The 17,814-nt window shown below is 36.9% G+C and overlaps 1 protein-coding gene across 10 annotated transcripts in view; it reads right to left on the bottom strand.

The window, feature by feature from the left end:
- The window catches only part of LOC131692345 (uncharacterized), a 312,974-nt gene that overhangs the window by 93,673 nt on the left and 201,487 nt on the right, over positions 1 to 17,814 (bottom strand). For all 10 annotated transcript variants that reach the window (XM_058979330.1, XM_058979331.1, XM_058979334.1 and 7 more), the window contains exons 2-3: positions 652 to 848; positions 167 to 338 (exon numbers count right to left, since the gene is read on the bottom strand). In XM_058979330.1, the coding sequence (XP_058835313.1) occupies positions 167 to 338; positions 652 to 848 (369 nt within the window). The remainder of the gene's footprint in view (positions 1 to 166; positions 339 to 651; positions 849 to 17,814) is intronic.

Below are 17,814 nucleotides of genomic sequence, written 5' to 3'. Positions count from 1 at the left end.
TAGGCGCAATTTCCCATACCGCAAATGCGGTAAAATCTTTCCGCTCCGCAGAATTCTCGGTGCGGATGCGGTAATTCCTGAGCGACCAACCCTAAGTTACACTCAAAGAGGATGGTTTAAGACCATTTGCGGAGTTGAAGTTGTTTGGGGTAGCTTTTATGCTTACCGATGATTTTCAGCTTGGCTGACTTCCTGTCAATCGAAGCAAATGTTTGAACCATGCAAGCGTACTCTCCGGTGAAGTTTGCCAGTGGTTTTATAATCGCCATTGCTCGGTGCTTGTGTAACCGCTCCTGTGATACGACGTAACTAGTATCGACACGATTTTTGAAGGATTGCTGAAAAATGAACGAAATCCGTAATATGTAGGTATTTGCACAGCCATAAAAGTCGAAGTGTTGAATTCAAAGCCGTTGGATAGAGAACAATGGGAAACACATATTCGATCGGTAAACAGAATGGAATTAAATGTAAAAATCAAAACACGATAGCTGCCATTCGATTGATCTGTGGTGCCGTTTTTTGATCCGCGCTTGTCATAGAGATCTTCTTAGAATACAGATTTTTCCATACATATATAACTATAGCCTATCCAAACAAATGCTATTCAGGAAACGGCTTCCAACAAAGAATGTCATACTATATACTTACAAATGGAAACGGATTCTTCGTCGGTATCCACTGATATACCGGCTGCCCATCGAGGAACCATTTGAGCACGAAACCCTTTTCACTTTCGTCGACTTCATACTCACAATCCAATATCAGTGGATCTGGATTTTTGGAATTCTTATCTAATAGGTAGGTGGATGGCACCTTCAGGCTGGTTATCTTCACCGACGAATACGCTGAAAATGGAAAGCGAAACAATGTGAACAAAGAGAATTAGTTGAAAATATTTGATTGAGTTTGTGTAACAGCAGGGTGGAAAATTGTTTTTGCTGGTGTCAAATCAAATTGTCAGTTTTCAAACAGATAGCCTGGATTTGAAAGTTGGTTCCCTTTGGGTGCTCAACCCAAAAATGTCCATGTGTGCCATTGTTATTAGGTTTGACTCTTTTGTGCAGATGATTGCAGAACGCATTTTCCGGGAACCAGTTGACCGTGACAGCCGATTTCTTTTCACTGCTCGTGTCGTGCCAGAATCCCATCAACTAACTACGTGCACAAACACAGAGTGTAGATAGTGGGAGACCGACAGAACAAACCCGATCAGAATGAAATAACAAGATTATAACAGAACACAATTTATGTAACATATTGTGTTATAAATTAGGTCTCGTTAATAGTTAAAATAACAGAAATTTATAATAAATAACAATGCGAGATATAGTTTTGAAATGTTTCTGTTATGTGTTTCTGATCGGGAAGAGTTTTCAGTCTCAGTCACGCCACACCGAAATGGTTCTACTTTAAGGTATGTTATACGTTCCCAGTAAAGTTCAGCCGGAAATCAGCCGGAATGCTGGTTGGTTCTAAATCGTATTCCAGCTCCAGTGACATAATAGATTCTAACTAGAATCGGTTGTGTTAATGGAGCCGCAATAATAATTAGAACCAGCCAGCATTCCGGCTGAACTTAACTGGGTTACAGATGGCCCTAGAAAGGCACGGCAAATGATACTATCGGAAGGAGTAGTATATAAAAATTGGGTTTCCTAAGCGACATTGTTTTTGGCATTGATTTAAGTTGGTCAAAGAGAGTCATTAGGAATAAATTATATTAACACAGTTGGCCTCGACTTTTTTACAGGTGTTTTATACGTGTACATTAGAGTGACACGAAAAAAACGAACCCTATCGGCCCACCCTTGAGTCGATTTCTAGTCCCACCAGGAGTATTTGCTCCAAATTTGAAGCTACCGGACCAAAGTGCCTGAAGTTTGTATGGTATTTTTCAACAATTTACATGGGGAAAACCCGAGCTAGTCGCATTTTCGCCGCTAGGTGGCACTATATGCATCGAATTATCACTGTAAGTGAAAATAAGAAAGATAATTTAATTGACTACAACTTTGTCGAAGACTGATAGTCTATCCGGCTTTGTTGAAAGAAGTTATTAAACTTTTAACGAAGTGATGTCTGAGTCAGTTTTGCATGGGGCTTAGCAGTGCATAACATACGTAACACTAACTTTTCAACGGAAAGAGATATAAATCAGGTGTCTTCTACAAAGTTGTAGAACAGGTATTTTTCAGTAATTCTTCCGAGCATCCCAATATCCTATCTCTCTTCTATCAAAAGTTAGTGTTGGCGCCCTCTATGCGGTCACAGGTGGAACAACAATATTCTAACAAAAAGAAAACTCGTATCATGTACTACAATTCTTCTGAACATACTATTCAGCTTATTCTAACCCTTTTTTCACAAAAATGTATAGTTCGTGGAAATCGAGTACTAATGCACTGCTAGGCCTCATGTAAAACTGACTTAGACATCATTTCGTTAAAAGTTTAATAACTTCTTTCAACAAAGCCGGTTTGACTAACAGTCTTCGACAAAGTTGTAGACAATTGAAATATCTTTCTTATTTTCACTTACAGTGATAATACGATGGATATAGTGGCGAATTTGCGAGCTAGTTTTTCTCCATGTAAATTGTCGAAACATCCCGTACCTACTTCAGGCACGTTGGTCCGGCAGCTAGACTTGTCCGATTTGCTTCAATTTTTGGAACAAATACTCCTGGTGGGATTAGGAATCGACTCAGGTGTGGGCCGATTGAGTTTTCAAAAATTCACTATTTTTCTGGGCAGTCTAGTGTACATTAAAATCCACAACAATTTTATTTTCTCGATTTCGGAGGAGGAAAAGCAGAAAAAAAACAAAAAATACTAGAGTGACTTCTGTACGACAAATGATGAGGGAATCTTTGACAATCAAACGCAATATCATAAATTGTAGCATTAACCCAATTATGAGAAGTGTGTATAAAGCTTGACATTTATTTAATTAGGAAAATAATTAAATTGGATTTAAACTAGAGGAAACACATATCAGGAGCAAAGGAGAGTGGGTGGTCATCAATTACCGGCGAAAGTAGTACATCAAATTTGTAGCATTTTGGGGGACGGAAAATCAACATAGGGTGACCATGTCAGAAGAGTAAAAAACCAAGACAGTCGAAAGGGCTCTCCCGTCACCTTTCAATCGACCGTGCCTTCTAAGTAGGAGGGTTGGCAGGCGGAGCTCCGAGAGAAACATATTCATTAGAATTCATTAACCAAGCACTTTTTCGGATTAGACACACTCAGTTCTCGACACAACACCTTCAGCGAAGGTTTAATGCTATTTTTAGAAAAATCGGCAATCCTGAATTGAGCGAATGAGGTGAAATATTTTGAGGACCGGCGAGGAGTATTCAGCACTAAATACACGTCATTGAAGTAAAGCAGAAACATCAGCGGTCTCAAGTAGCTTCCCTGCGCTATTCCTGATGTAAAAATAAGTACCCGTGTTGGAAGCATGTTCGCGAATATCCCGCAAAACCGAAACAATGCCACAGGCAAGATAATTCTTACATAAGCAAAGTCTCAAAAAAAGGCGATGTGTCTTCTCAGACGCACCAAAGGAACTTCTTCAGGTCCCGAGTCGAACGACGATTTAAGCCGAGAACGAGCTCCGGTAATCATCATTTCATCGTCATTGATATTAGCCAGAGTTTGGTTCACAACTGGAGTTGGTTGGATTTGTTCGGTTGCCAAATTTCATTGCAAACGGACTACAGCTCACTCATATTCTACGTACACACGAACGCCTCGTTCTTTCTCAAAAGACACCGGATGATATAATTGGGAGATTCCAATGTACAGCATTGTTGTTGTATTCTGGTCGGTCGTAACTGCGAGCTGGAGAAGAGCGATAAAAGTGAACAGTCAATATAGTTATATATTTTGGGCTTACGGGAGAAAAACCAGGACAAATAAAGCGTTTTCTTCGACTTCAAAGGACACCATGATAGTCAGTGATAAACCAGGATATGTCCTGGAAAATCAGAATGTTTGGTCACCCTAATCAACAACACCAATGACTAATTTTTAACATTTGATTTAGGCAAGATTTCTTCATAAAAACGGGTAAAACCAATAACTGTGACTATTATCTTTCATTTGTGTGCAGAGTTCTAAAAGGCCAGCGTCGGCGGTAAAACAAGATGATGAGTTATGTTCTACCATAGACCATGCGGTAGACTTGGGTGCAACGCCCAACTCCTACTCTGCAGAAGGCAAAGAATTCTTCACATTTCCTTTCGATCATGCCCATATGAGCCTGCCTAGTTCTAGTTTTCCGTTCTAAGTTTATATCTGATTCGCTCTAGAATACCTATCCGTCTTTCAATTTCATTGCTTTCGTTTCTCTTAGTCTCAAATTTGCCGAAAACAGCCAACCAAATCAATACAGTAGAACCTTGCGGCAATTAAAACATAGTAACATAAAAGTAATTTGTAGAACTGAAGTAATTGCAATTAGTGTGATTGGATTCCTATGGAGCAGAGCTGCCAGGGGTAGTTTATATTAATGAAGAAAAATGAAATTTCTATGTATCTTCGTTGCCTGGAAATATTGTTGAAGACTGATAAAACCTATAAATTTCAACTGTTTTCTACTACCTTTTCCAAGCAATTGGACGACGTATTGTAAAAATTCAAGGAGTAGTATATTGAGCACCGGAAAGTAAAAATTGAGCAGCTTCTAGCACTATAAAAAGAGCACCTATCTTGCTCAAGGCAGGTTTAAGGAAAAATAGGTTTGGAACTCTATATTGACTAGAAAAATTGGGCATGAAAGGGTTAAGAGAATCAAATAGTAGTGTAGAATGGGGTCAAACAGGTATGGGGTACAATAGGTATATGACATTATCTTTACTATGTTATTGCTCGTGTCGACTGTCATTTCGGCTGTTACCGTGGATCAGTTGTATTAGTTACGGCGTTGTTAATTTTTTCGCTTGTTCTGCGAAAACGCATTGTCTTTCGCAGGGATGCCAACGGTACCGATAAACTACATTTTTTTCAGTATATATACATTTGTACAAGCCGTACAGTCCGCTACAGCGACGCATCACTACAGCTCTTGCCAGAACGGTAGCCAAACCGAGTACATGTTCCCGTACAGCAGTAGAATACATTTTTGTTTTGCTGCTGTACTCCGACTGCTCGGTGAGAGTGTGGCGTAGTAAAGTTTGTTCTCTCGCTTGGTACATTTTTCTCTGCATAGTCAAAGGGAGAGGCCCGCACACGAAAGCGTTGATGCCGGCCGTGGCGTAAATGAGCCGCATTTATTGTCGTAATTTTTGAATAAAAATATTAAAAAGATTGAAAATATTAAAAAATGTAAAATAAGGAAAGAGAAGCTGTACCGCTCGCGTCTGGTGGCTGTACTGGGGACAGTAGTTTTTTGTCATGTTACTGCTTTGCACACAGGCAGCCGTACAGCGCTGGGCGTCCCACAGTGGTGGGTCTTCAAACAAAAGTCGGACAAAACCTCAAATGTTACCTAAATTGGCTAATAATCACAATTTAAGCTAATTTTGAGGTGCTGAGCTCATTTTTGATGTCAAAAGTGGTAAAATATTAAATGCATTTTTCCATACAGTGTCATTGAACCTTTCTTATAACTATGATCCCGTTTTCATGATAGATTTTCCGTTACTGTTCATCAATGTCAGCAATATCATAAAAAATGAAGAACACTACTTTTAATCCGTTGTATAACGTGTTGGTTTACTGTAGATTGTCTAACTATTTTACACAAAACACCATGCGTCTCCATATCAGCAACAAAGCTTCAAAATCTCCTTAAAACTTTTTGCGCACCTAGGCGCAGAACGAGACCATGATATTCGAAAAGTTTAGGTTATTTCCCATAGAATGTATACTATGTGATCGTTCCGAAATGATTCCGAAATTTGTACAGAATACATCAGTGAAAAAAGTATTTTTGATCTGACCACCTAAAATATATTTAAACTAAAAACTCATAGTTCCAAGCAAATTTACCAGACGTATTTTATTTACTAACCAAGCTCTTTCGTTTCTGTACACAATGAAACTAATTGTGCTGAAATCGGACCAAAATCAAAAGAGCAACATGCATTTGAAGTGAACAGGGCAATGCTGGTTTCGGAAATGAAAATCATTAAAAAGTCCGGACTTTGCTACGTTTAAACTCATGCTAAAAATCTTGTTCTAATCCAATGATCATAAAATTTTGAATATGGGTCATTCCATGCGAAGTGATCAAGGCACGTGTAATCGACCTCCACGGATTTGAACAAAATTTAGAGGAATTGTTCATCTAGGGCCAATATATAAAAACCCAAATTTTTGTGACAATTGAACCACCCCTCGGGTCATGGGAGCACCCCCCGTTTTGGCAAATTGTCAAAACCCTTGATTTTCTTTTGATCATATCTCCGGGTCTATTTACTCTAGAATCAAACCACAGGATGGCTTTTGAAGAAAATTGTTCAAGGAGTCTATAAAAAATATTATTTTTTGCCGACAGTGTTGCCAAGTATGCAATTTTTTCAGTTAAATATTAAAAGTTAATTTTTCTCAAAATACGTATATTTTAATTTTGAAAATTTTAATGCCATCGCGTTCCTCAGACATTTTTACATAAAAAACACTTATCATCTCAATATAATATGAGCGCATCCTGAGATACACCGTTTTGAAGAGAAAAAACCGCAATTTCCCATATAAAATCGCAAGCGCACAACACTAAAAAACCAACTTGAGTATTCTGAGTTCAAACATAATTTTTCGTGAAGTAGACGAGAAATGATGAAAAACTACGTATTTGGTTTGCTTCTAGCAGATCAGGGTCGATTTTTATGACAGTTTGAAGATTTTCTCAATTTTGGCCAATAAAAATGAATTTTTATATGAGAAAATCGGAGTTTTTCCCTTCAAAACGGTATATCTCAGGATGCGCTAATATTATATTGGGATGATAAGTGTTTTTTATGTAAAAATGTCTGAGGAACGCGATGGCATTAAAATTTTCAAAATTAAAATATACGTATTTTGAGAAAAATTAACTTTTAATATTTAACTGAAAAAATTGCATAGTTGGCAACACTGTCGGCAAAAAATAATATTTTTTATAGTCTCCTTGAACAATTTTCTTCAAAAGCCATCTTGTGGTTTGATTCTAGATTAAATAGAACCGGAGATATGATCAAAAGAAAATCAAGGGTTTTGGCAATTTGCCAAAACGGGGGGTGCTCCCATGACCCGAGGGGTGGTTCAATTGACACAAAAATTTGGGTTTTTATATATTGGCCCTAGATGAACAATTCCTCCAAATTTTGTTCAAATCCGTGAAGGTCGATTTCAAGTTTGCATCTTTTTTTGATCACTTCGCGTGGAATGACCCTAATATATAAAATATATAAAATCGCAAGCGCACAACACTAAAAAACCAACTTGAGTATTCTGAGTTCAAACATAATTTTTCGTGAAGTAGACGAGAAATGATGAAAAACTACGTATTTGGTTTGCTTCTAGCAGATCAGGGTCGATTTTTATGACAGTTTGAAGATTTTCTCAATTTTGGCCAATAAAAATGAATTTTTATATGAGAAAATCGGAGTTTTTCCCTTCAAAACGGTATATCTCAGGATGCGCTAATATTATATTGGGATGATAAGTGTTTTTTATGTAAAAATGTCTGAGGAACGCGATGGCATTAAAATTTTCAAAATTAAAATATACGTATTTTGAGAAAAAATAACTTTTAATATTTAACTGAAAAAATTGCATAGTTGGCAACACTGTCGGCAAAAAATAATATTTTTTATAGTCTCCTTGAACAATTTTCTTCAAAAGCCATCTTGTGGTTTGATTCTAGATTAAATAGAACCGGAGATATGATCAAAAGAAAATCAAGGGTTTTGGCAATTTGCCAAAACGGGGGTGCTCCCATGACCCGAGGGGTGGTTCAATTGACACAAAAATTTGGGTTTTTATATATTGGCCCTAGATGAACAATTCCTCCAAATTTTGTTCAAATCCGTGAAGGTCGATTTCAAGTTTGCATCTTTTTTTGATCACTTCGCGTGGAATGACCCATATAGATTTTGTGTCCACTATGATAGTACTTCACCCCATTAACGGAACACTTTTCTGTTATTATTGGGTCATAGATCTGGATTGCCTGTTTGAAACTTTCATGTTAAGAATGATGTTATGATTTATACAATCGAGTACAAAAGCTTGTAAAATCGGAATTGTTCAACAAATGTGTGTTTATAAATATAGGTCGACACTGTATTTGCTTGTAACCTATTGGACTAGTGTAGACCTTCAATAAGTAGTATTATTATTATCTAATCAGATTATTTATTGACACAGATTAAAATTTCAAATTCGTTCTTACTCATATTTGCCACTCCAAATGGTTCAATTTCTTGTAGTGTTTGCCATTTTGGACAAGGCTGATGGAAATATTTAACAAGATTTAAAATGACAAATAATAGTAGTTTTAAACTGCACATTTTCTAGGTTAATCGAGTTATGCCTGATCAGGTCTACGACGGATAATCGAATCTGTAGACCTGTAGACATTCCCAAATATATTTCAAATAAGCAGTTATTGAATAATAATTAGGATAAATGTGAAAGGCGCAATTGCACAACTGGGTGGATTGAAACAGACTTTTTCTACGAACAGCATCTGTGCTTTTGGCATAAAGAAAATCCAGCTTAGTCAAATAGACTCACGATACTGCTTAATTATTCCAACTGGTGGATGTAAAGACGGTTTTTTCAAACAATAACACCGTCAAGGTAAATTCAAATTAAATCTTTAGCCACAATCTTCTGCTGCTTTCTACATTTCGCATTTACATTATAAAAGCAAACGTCCACAAATGCTTCGTCCAATCGTAAAGGAAACCCTGGAAATGAATTAATGAGCATGAAAACATTTTTTAATTAATTTGTTCTGTTTCGTTAATTTCTTCATTTTTAATTTATAAATGGAATGGAACTTTTCAAGCGAGGCGCCCAAGACTGCCTATGTTTGTGGGACCTGGCTTCCGCCAGAATGTATCGAGTGGCTCTCAAATAAATTAACTTTTCGGTGACACAAGTAAGTGAAATGTGGCATCTTGTAGAGGACGATATTGAATCACCCTAAATGATCAGAATTCCGTGATAACAAAGATTGAATTTAAGCTGAAATGAAAGTTTGAATATAAGCAGTATGATGGCCAACAGTTTATCAAAGATAACGGAGTTTTTTGTTCATGGTAATATAAATTAATACACCGGCGCAGGCACGGTTAGGTGGGGGGTCTGGGGAAAAGTTATTCCTTATATTTTTCAAACGAAATTTAACGAAAGTTTAATACCTATGATTATAATGTTTAAGGTTTAAGAAACCTTTTTTGAGCATGTGTAAGAAATGAACGATTAGTAGTAGCATGAATGCGAACAAGCAACGAAGAGCAGGCTTCAGATTCGGATATTTATTTTGTTTTTATTATTCATTTGCGTGATTCTTCGGTTTCATGTGGCGGACGTATCGGCGTTATTCGAGGCATGGGTAAGTAATACGACGAATATCGCATTGAAGATGAACGAATGAACTAGAATTCATAACAGTTTTTGCAACCGGCTGAGTTTTGTTCTCGAGAGAACGGCAGAGTGCGAGACGCTATACGCGTTTGTGAAGTGGGAAAGAGAGACCAGTTCGTTAAGTGTGAGTCGACAGTTCATACGTCGGAGGCAGGGTCAACGGCATCCTCGACAAGTGGTGTTTGGACAGCAAAGCGCGGGTAGACGAATTTGCCTATCGTGGTGGCAGAAATTGACAGTGATCGTGCCTGTAGAATTGCCCTAATCGACGAAAGGGGAAACGTCACAGGTAGACCCATTTGGTACCGAAAAATGTTGCATCGACAGTGGTGTTTTCACAACAAGCCACAGGTAGTTAAATTTGTTTACCGCGGTGGTGGTGATACCGACGAGCAGCTCAACGGGAAGAGATTGGAAGTGTCGCAGGTAGACCTATTTATTTGTCTACTGAAGAAGCAACGCGACGAAGAAGAGTGTCAAGTGTCACATTATCAAACAATGGGAACCGAGTTTACAACGGCACACACGAGGTGTGTTCTTCCGGTGTTGACCTTCATCACATCAGAGACAGCAGATAACATGTATATTTTTCATTCCTTTTTGCGATAGTTTTTCTTGCTAGAAAATTCGCATTGTCGTTGGTAGTCTCAAACAAGCCAATGAAATTGCTTCTTGCGCGCTTTTACGCATGAGTATAGAGCATATATACCTTCAAAGGAAATTGATGGGGTCATCACAGAATCGAGTTTGACTGTTGATGAATTATTTAAGCATGGGGTTGGTCGTTTCAAAGACACCATACCTAAGGACGTAAAGATACTTGAATGCAAGGAGATAAAAAAGTCTATCGGCTGTCAGACTCGTTTCGAGTGACTTTCGCTGGGTCTGCGCTGCCCAACTATGTCGTTATCAATAAGGCGAACAGGGGCCTTTTTATTCCTCGTGTGATGAATTGCCTTAATTGTAAACAGCTTGGCTACACAGCCACTTACAGTTCCAATAAGGCACGATGTGGCAAATGGCGAGGTTCTCATCAAGAGGATACATGAAATAAAATATCAAAAAAATATTTCAAAGGTTTTCTCCTATAGAACACAGTAGAATTAAATGGAAGAAAATCTTTGAAATATTACGTACATTCCACTAAGACCTCCGTTCGCGTATATATTATCAGAAAAATGTTTAATGTGCGGAGAAAACTCGCATGATCTCTTGCATGCCCCATGTATAAATTACGCGAGGATAAAATTAATCGATCCTTGAAGGAGAGGTCTAAACTCTCCTATGCAGAAATGCTAAAAAATGCTATTCCTAAACCCATCTTCCTAGAAAACACTTACACATCTCTATTTTCGAAACAGTCTGACTCCGACGGAGCGTGTTAAGATACATAATTTCTTTACCTGGAGGTTCCAGAAAAAGAAAACAATCTTCTTTTCCCAAACTGCCAAGGAAGGGCCTTAAAATTTTTCCTTCAATAGACAAAATGCTCCCAAAGCCAAAGAATTCCAATTCAAAACCGAAGTCAATTCCGTCCGGTTTTTGGGAATGTACAATCCAAACAGAACACCATTACTGGAAATAATAAAATTTCGAGTACCTCTGAGCCTCATCCGGGGATAGGATTAAACTTTCTGAAATTGCTGATTGGATTTTTAAAGCATTCAATATATCTGAACCACTGAAGAGTATACTTTCAGCGTTCCTCCCAACAATTAGAACATTTTTAGAGCAGCTAATTGCTCAATGACCCATCCTTGCAGCGATTATATCTTTCGATGGATAATTCAACTCCTAAGGTGAAAGACTCCATCACTGTTTTACAGTGGAATTACAGAAGTATCATACCCAAAATCGATTCCTTAAAGATTTTGCTGCATAATTTGAAATGCGATGCTTTTGTTTTATGAGAAACTAGCTAATACCCATCGCACGTTGCTGCGATTTTCAACGAAATAGGAGGAAAACGCAATTTGTTCCGAAGCGCCATCTGGCGGGCAGATAATCCCCAACCAATAGCACACAAACACGCTCCATAACAAATGCGTACTATGCATATTTTTTTACGGAAATCGGTTGGCCCATTTGGAACTCCATAAATCGTATACATACAAACATTGACTTTCATATATAGACATGTCTTACCTCAAACATTAATTTCAACTTGAATGATTTCAACATTATTCGCCAAGGTTAGGTTGCATCAAAGATGATAAAGTACAAGATATCCCACTGTCAAATTCCACGAACAAACCTTCGACAACATCATTTTGGTGATTCCAACGCCATCTTTCGAGTTCTCATTCAATCGGCAGAAAGCACTTGTATAAGTTTCTTTCAGCGTGCAATTGCGCGAGCATATCAGATGCTTTCGGAAGTGTGGTTTTTTTTTCACCGCATCCGTGTGATGTATAAGCTCATGTTCAATCATTATACTTACGATGCGCATCTCCGTCGTATTGGGCTCGCAAAGAGAGCGGATTACCACGACATTGAGCATGTTGTTTGGTCCTGCACTGAATATCGTGAAGCTAGATCACAATTAGTAGATTCTTTACAAGTCCGAGGAAGACCAATCCATGTTCCTGTTAGAGACATCCTGGCTTACCGCGATCCTCTATACATGAAACTTATCTATCACTTTCTAAAACAGCGTCTCTCTAAATTTAATTAGGTTCATCTCCTCACACTCTCATCCAAGACTAATCATTCACCAATTAATGTCTCCTAGAATATTCAGTTTTGTTTTAAGTTCACACAATAGTAATAAAAAGTAAATAAATGCATTCGAAAATACAAGATCATTATGAAATACAAGAATTTCAGAAAAAAAGCAAACAATTAAGTGATTACAGTGTTAGTTTTAGACAAATTACTAGTATAGTTAAAATTTGTCTTAAAGATTTGTGTAACATTCCATGTAAAGCTTTCGCAAATGCCGTGCCAAATAAACGCATAAAAAATTAACTAGAATTTTCAACATTGCATCTCGCATTGACTTGCTGCTTAGTTTACATCATTCAGATAAGGGACAGCGCTTTCGGCAATCCAGTTGCGTTGGTATTCAGTTGTTTTGACGTTTGAGTTTGGGGGAAAACAAATCGCTTTCACAGCCAAGTCCATTTTAGCCTCCAGCAAATTTATCTTAGTATCTTTATGCCTTTAAATCGCATCCTAAAATTGTATTTGTTGCTAGAGGCAATTAGCACGGGTGAGTTGAGTCAAACGTCAAAGTGTTTAAATCGCCTAACAATGTTCGTCCGCCTTTTTTTCTTGACTGTGTGGTATAATGTTGGCAGGCGCTGGTACATGTTTTAACAGGTGAACATAGGTCTAATTGCAACAGAAAATTTGTTAACTGGATTTTTATATAGAAAAGTATATCAAAACCAAGAAAAATTAGTAGTATTTTTTTTGGTTTTCATATACTTTTCTATAAAAAAAATCCTCTGAACAAATTTTCTATTGCGATTAGAATTATGTTCACCTGTTAAAACATTTCTAAGGAACAACGTCTGTCGTTTTGTGGGAGGGTAAAACTTTTTAAACCTCAGAATAAGTGAAATTACTATGGAAACATAGCAAAAGTATGATATTTGATTGGAGACACCTCCAAATCATGTCCAAATTAAGTCATTTTTGGCGAAAGTTTTTAAATTCACACCTAGAACAAAAATCTGAGCTGATTCATGCATATTTCAAAACTTCTTTCAAAATGTGGAGAGGACTAATCGAAAGGGTGACAGTTTCGAATTGGCAGGGCTTTAATTTGTTTATTGCAGGATACATAAGTTAAATGACAAAAAAATATTTTGATGATTTTTTCCAGTCAGCTCATACGTTTATTATTCGTAATCAAATTCCATCCATCAACAGTTCACAAGTTATCAGTGATTGAAAAATGGTAAATTTTATAAACTTTTAAAATTATACTTAAAAAACGTGTTGATTATTTTGCGCTAAAGAGTGCTAGATTTTTTTTTTGAAGAAGTTGAACCATTGGGCTGTAAATCAGACGTGGAATTACCGGCATGTTTAATGTTAATTGTTGAGCATTATTAAAATGGAATAAAAAAGAGATCTGCGGAAACACTTTGGTTGCCTTTTTTGAGAAACCAATTTCTGGATTTAGGAAATAAATAAAGCAACGAAAATTTCAATAACTAAGTAAAATAACGGTATTACTATATAATTTCTATTCGAATACACATGATAACCATCATCTGTTTTAATTATTACAACTGGGCATTCAATAGGCTTAGTTGGCGTATAGTCTTTCTAAACGTTATAGTTATAGTCTTTCTAAACGGCGGATTGATTACGAAATTAATAAATTACGATCGAAATCGTTCAAGTGTCGCTGATCTTTTCATTCTTCGTGGGCTACCCAGTAGAGTGGCTCGCGGTTGTATGGGAAAACATCAAAATCATTTAAACTAGCGGGCACAGCATTTTTTGAGTTCCTTTTGTGGTTCCAAATGCCTGTGCAAAATTTGGGAGCGGTTGGTTGCTTCCCGGGTTTGCGCATTGCGTTCAAAGTTTGCATGGGATTTTATATGGCCTGCGTTAAGCCGAGCTAAGCGCCATAATTTTTTGACATTAAAACTTCTTACTCCACTATCTGGGGCTAGGTGTCATTCTAAAATCTAAACTATCTCCCATGTAACGAAACTATGTAAGGTTTGCACGCTTATAACTCCGATATTACTAGATGGATTTTAATCATTCATACACCAACCGATTCAGAAACACCTAACTTAAATATTGGTAATAATTTAATATCTCCCCAATAAAAGTAGACTTTTAAAAATTGGTAAAATTAAAAAGTTCACGAAAAACGGGAAAATTACCATTCGTGATTCAGATTTCTCCGACACAGCCGTCATTAGAGGGTAGGTTAGTGGCTCAATCACACGCGAAAAGTCATGAATAGAAGCAACGCATGTCCGTTTAAATCAGTTGTTGCTCTTATCCCATACGAGCAACATCTTCTCCGGGCGATGCAATAAACGCTATCGGTTTTCGGCAACGTTGGCATTCGCACACACTCGCACCTAAGTGACTAAACCATATACGGTTAGTTTATAAATAGAGGTGACGCGTACCCGTTTGAATCAGTTTTTGTTCTTATGTCGAACGGGTAAGATCATGGCTGCAGCGTCTAGGCACTACACTAAGCGGTAGACGCTATGCATTTTCGGCAGCGGTGGCCGTGTGCGGATTTTTCTGGTACCAGCACGGTGTCACAGAATGATTTGCAAAGCGGGTGGGTGGGGTGGTATGGATTTAATTCAATACGGTGTGTGCTGCTTAAGAGTGTTGCGTTTGAAAAAATATATTTATTTTTATGCATGCGTGTGCGTTGTAACTTGTTAATCCATGTTTACGGCGCTTTGTAGCTGCGTAGGGTAAAGAGCCTATTGGTTTTCATGTTTCATATTTCGGTTATATGTTTTATGAGTAAGGCATCTGACAACGTGCTTCTGTAGTTATTGCACTGTTCAGCAGCGTAGTATTTTATATAGGAGAGTACACTCAGGTTTTTTTACGCGGATTTTGAAATTTACGTGGTTTTCATTAACGCGTTTTTTTAAATTTACGCGGTTTTCATTTACACGGCCTGTATCCTCTGCGTGAAAAATCTGAGTGTAATTGCATCGGAAACAATTACATTCCCAGCAGAACTTTTTGTTTTCTAATTTCAAACACTTTTGTTTCGTACTGCACACAACGGAAAATTTTAAAACAGAACTTACCGTCCCAGCAGCAGTTTAAGCAGGTGTTCTTTTTCGATTCAAATTCAAGCCATGTCTTAAGCGTTACTGGACTTAAAATTGTTTTCCCAGTTTAACCAGTCAGAATATCTGTCCTACCCTATGTATTTAAAACACAGTTCTAATTGCGTTTTAAAGTATACAACAAATAGAACGGTTGGGTATACTAAGTCAGTACCGTCTTTACGCATGGGCACACTGGGCCAGGGCCAGGGGCCCCGGGCTTTTGGGGGCCCCCAGCTTAGGATGAATACAAAATCATTTTGAACGCTATGTTCCAAAAAAATTAGCAGCACTCAATTGTTTACTCTTTATCGTTTGGGTAACAATGGATCAGTTGCTCGAATTCGCATATTGCACCTTATCCCATGTGGCGGTTAACAAACATCAGACAATCAAGCGTAGGAAACGAGGCACCGCATGATCAGGATGACATTTTAGAAGAAATGTTTCACACATTCACACTTTCCAACATTTCGATTCAAGTTTCAATTCATTTAGAGCAAAAACAATTAAATGTTTTATACAACTCGCATAGAAAGTTCGAAAGGCACCAAACAGGAGCGGCAACCAACAAGGTGGCAAAGTTTGCACAAGGAAGCTGTTAAGAAAGTGAAAGAAGAAGATGTCGAAATTCGATACACAATCCTTATTTGGCAAGCGATCCGCGCGTTTGACAAATTTTCACTTCTTCATCACATCAGGGATTGTGAGTGGGCAAATCTAAATGAAAATCTCTAAATATGACTCCTGGACTTCTTGAGGTCTCACTATACTTTCGCGGCCAGATTAGGCATTTTTCACTATGCTGTCGTAGTCTGGTACAGAACCAATCATGTTATTTTTGCACGACACTCCGCCTTATCAAAAATATTTTAGCACGTCAGAATCAGGAATCAGAATATACTGGCTCAAATTGAACGTATCCCGTAGGGAGCCGAGGGTTTCTGCATCACGGCAGCGTTCATTAGATGTCTTTCCTATTCTAGATGTTTTACATGACAGGTATTGAAATGATTTTTTTTTAGCTTAAATTTTTATTCGTTTATGTTTGTGTTTACATTTTGTGTAGTATTGCAGTCTATAGCGTTTGCTTTTCATGTTTGATGAGCTTCGTTGGTAGATGGTTGCATTTCTATTATTTATGCATGAACTGCTAACAGTTGCGGTGGTGAATTATTGAAATGAATTGCCGTGCTCATATTAATAGATTCGAGTAATTTCTATGATTCGCTATGTTGATTTGATTGGATAACAATGAAGGTGTTGAAAAAAATTTCAACACCTTCATTGTTATGCAAACAAGTTTTTGTACTTTCGACAGGTGAAAAGGCTAATTATTGTTATTATTTTTCCTTCGGTCTCTTTTTGCACTGCCTATCACCGACACCAGAGAGGTGACTCTATCATCAAAACCCTAGACTTGCCACCTAACTACCGGCGCTGTCTTTGAGATACTAATTCGTTGAATATGAAAATGATAAAATTACTTATAATGTACTTGTTTGCTACATTTGCCTCTCCGAACCGTTCACTATAAAAGAAAGCACAAAACTTCTGTCAGAATATATAACAAAAATCTACCTCACCAACAATTTGTGCATGCAGAGATACTATTCCAAAGAATAGTTATATTCCTGCAGCGAAAATGCAAATATCTAAAATAAATGAACCTTGAATCGCGCACTTTGATTTCAATGACTTCAATATTCAATATTGCTGTCTGTAAATGTAGTTGAATTATGATTGAAGAAAATGCGGCTTTTTTGTAGCTGGCAATTGACTTTTTCCAACTGCATCATATCAGGAACAGTAAGAAATGAAGAACAACATTGAACAAATCAATGTAACTTTTTTAAATCACGTGGTCGTCATCTATTTCCTAGATTTTCAAAGTGTAAGGATGGAATGAATCGTCGACATTGTAGTCTAGACGTTTAACCCGCCTTACTCCATTATTCCTCATTTTTGAGGGAGACATTCTTCACCCTCAAACAACGACTTTTATTTATTTATTTATTTATTTATTTATTTATTTATTTATTTATTTATTTATTTATTTATTTATTTATTTATTTATTTATTTATTTATTTATTTATTTATTTATTTATTTATTTATTTATTTATTTATTTATTTATTTATTTATTTATTTATTTATTTATTTATTTATTTATTTATTTATTTATTTATTTATTTATTTATTTATTTATTTATTTATTTATTTCTCATTTCTCATGAGACCCGTGTTGGTCTACATGAAATTTATTGTTGTTGTTGTATTCACTTCAGAAGCAGACCTCAAATGCGCGTAAACACCCATAATCTTTTCGTACGTTTTTTCAATAATTACAATGATCGCACATTACAAATCAATAAAATTACATACAGGTTATACAGCATTACAATAACATTAAAGAAATATTTTAACATAATCTTATAAGCTAAGTCAAT

This window comes from Topomyia yanbarensis, chromosome 3 (assembly GCF_030247195.1).
Source record: "Topomyia yanbarensis strain Yona2022 chromosome 3, ASM3024719v1, whole genome shotgun sequence".
Classification (NCBI taxonomy): Eukaryota; Metazoa; Arthropoda; class Insecta; order Diptera; family Culicidae; genus Topomyia; species Topomyia yanbarensis.
The sequence above is the reverse complement of the archived record's forward strand: the minus strand, read 5'-3'. Positions and strand labels throughout refer to the sequence as shown.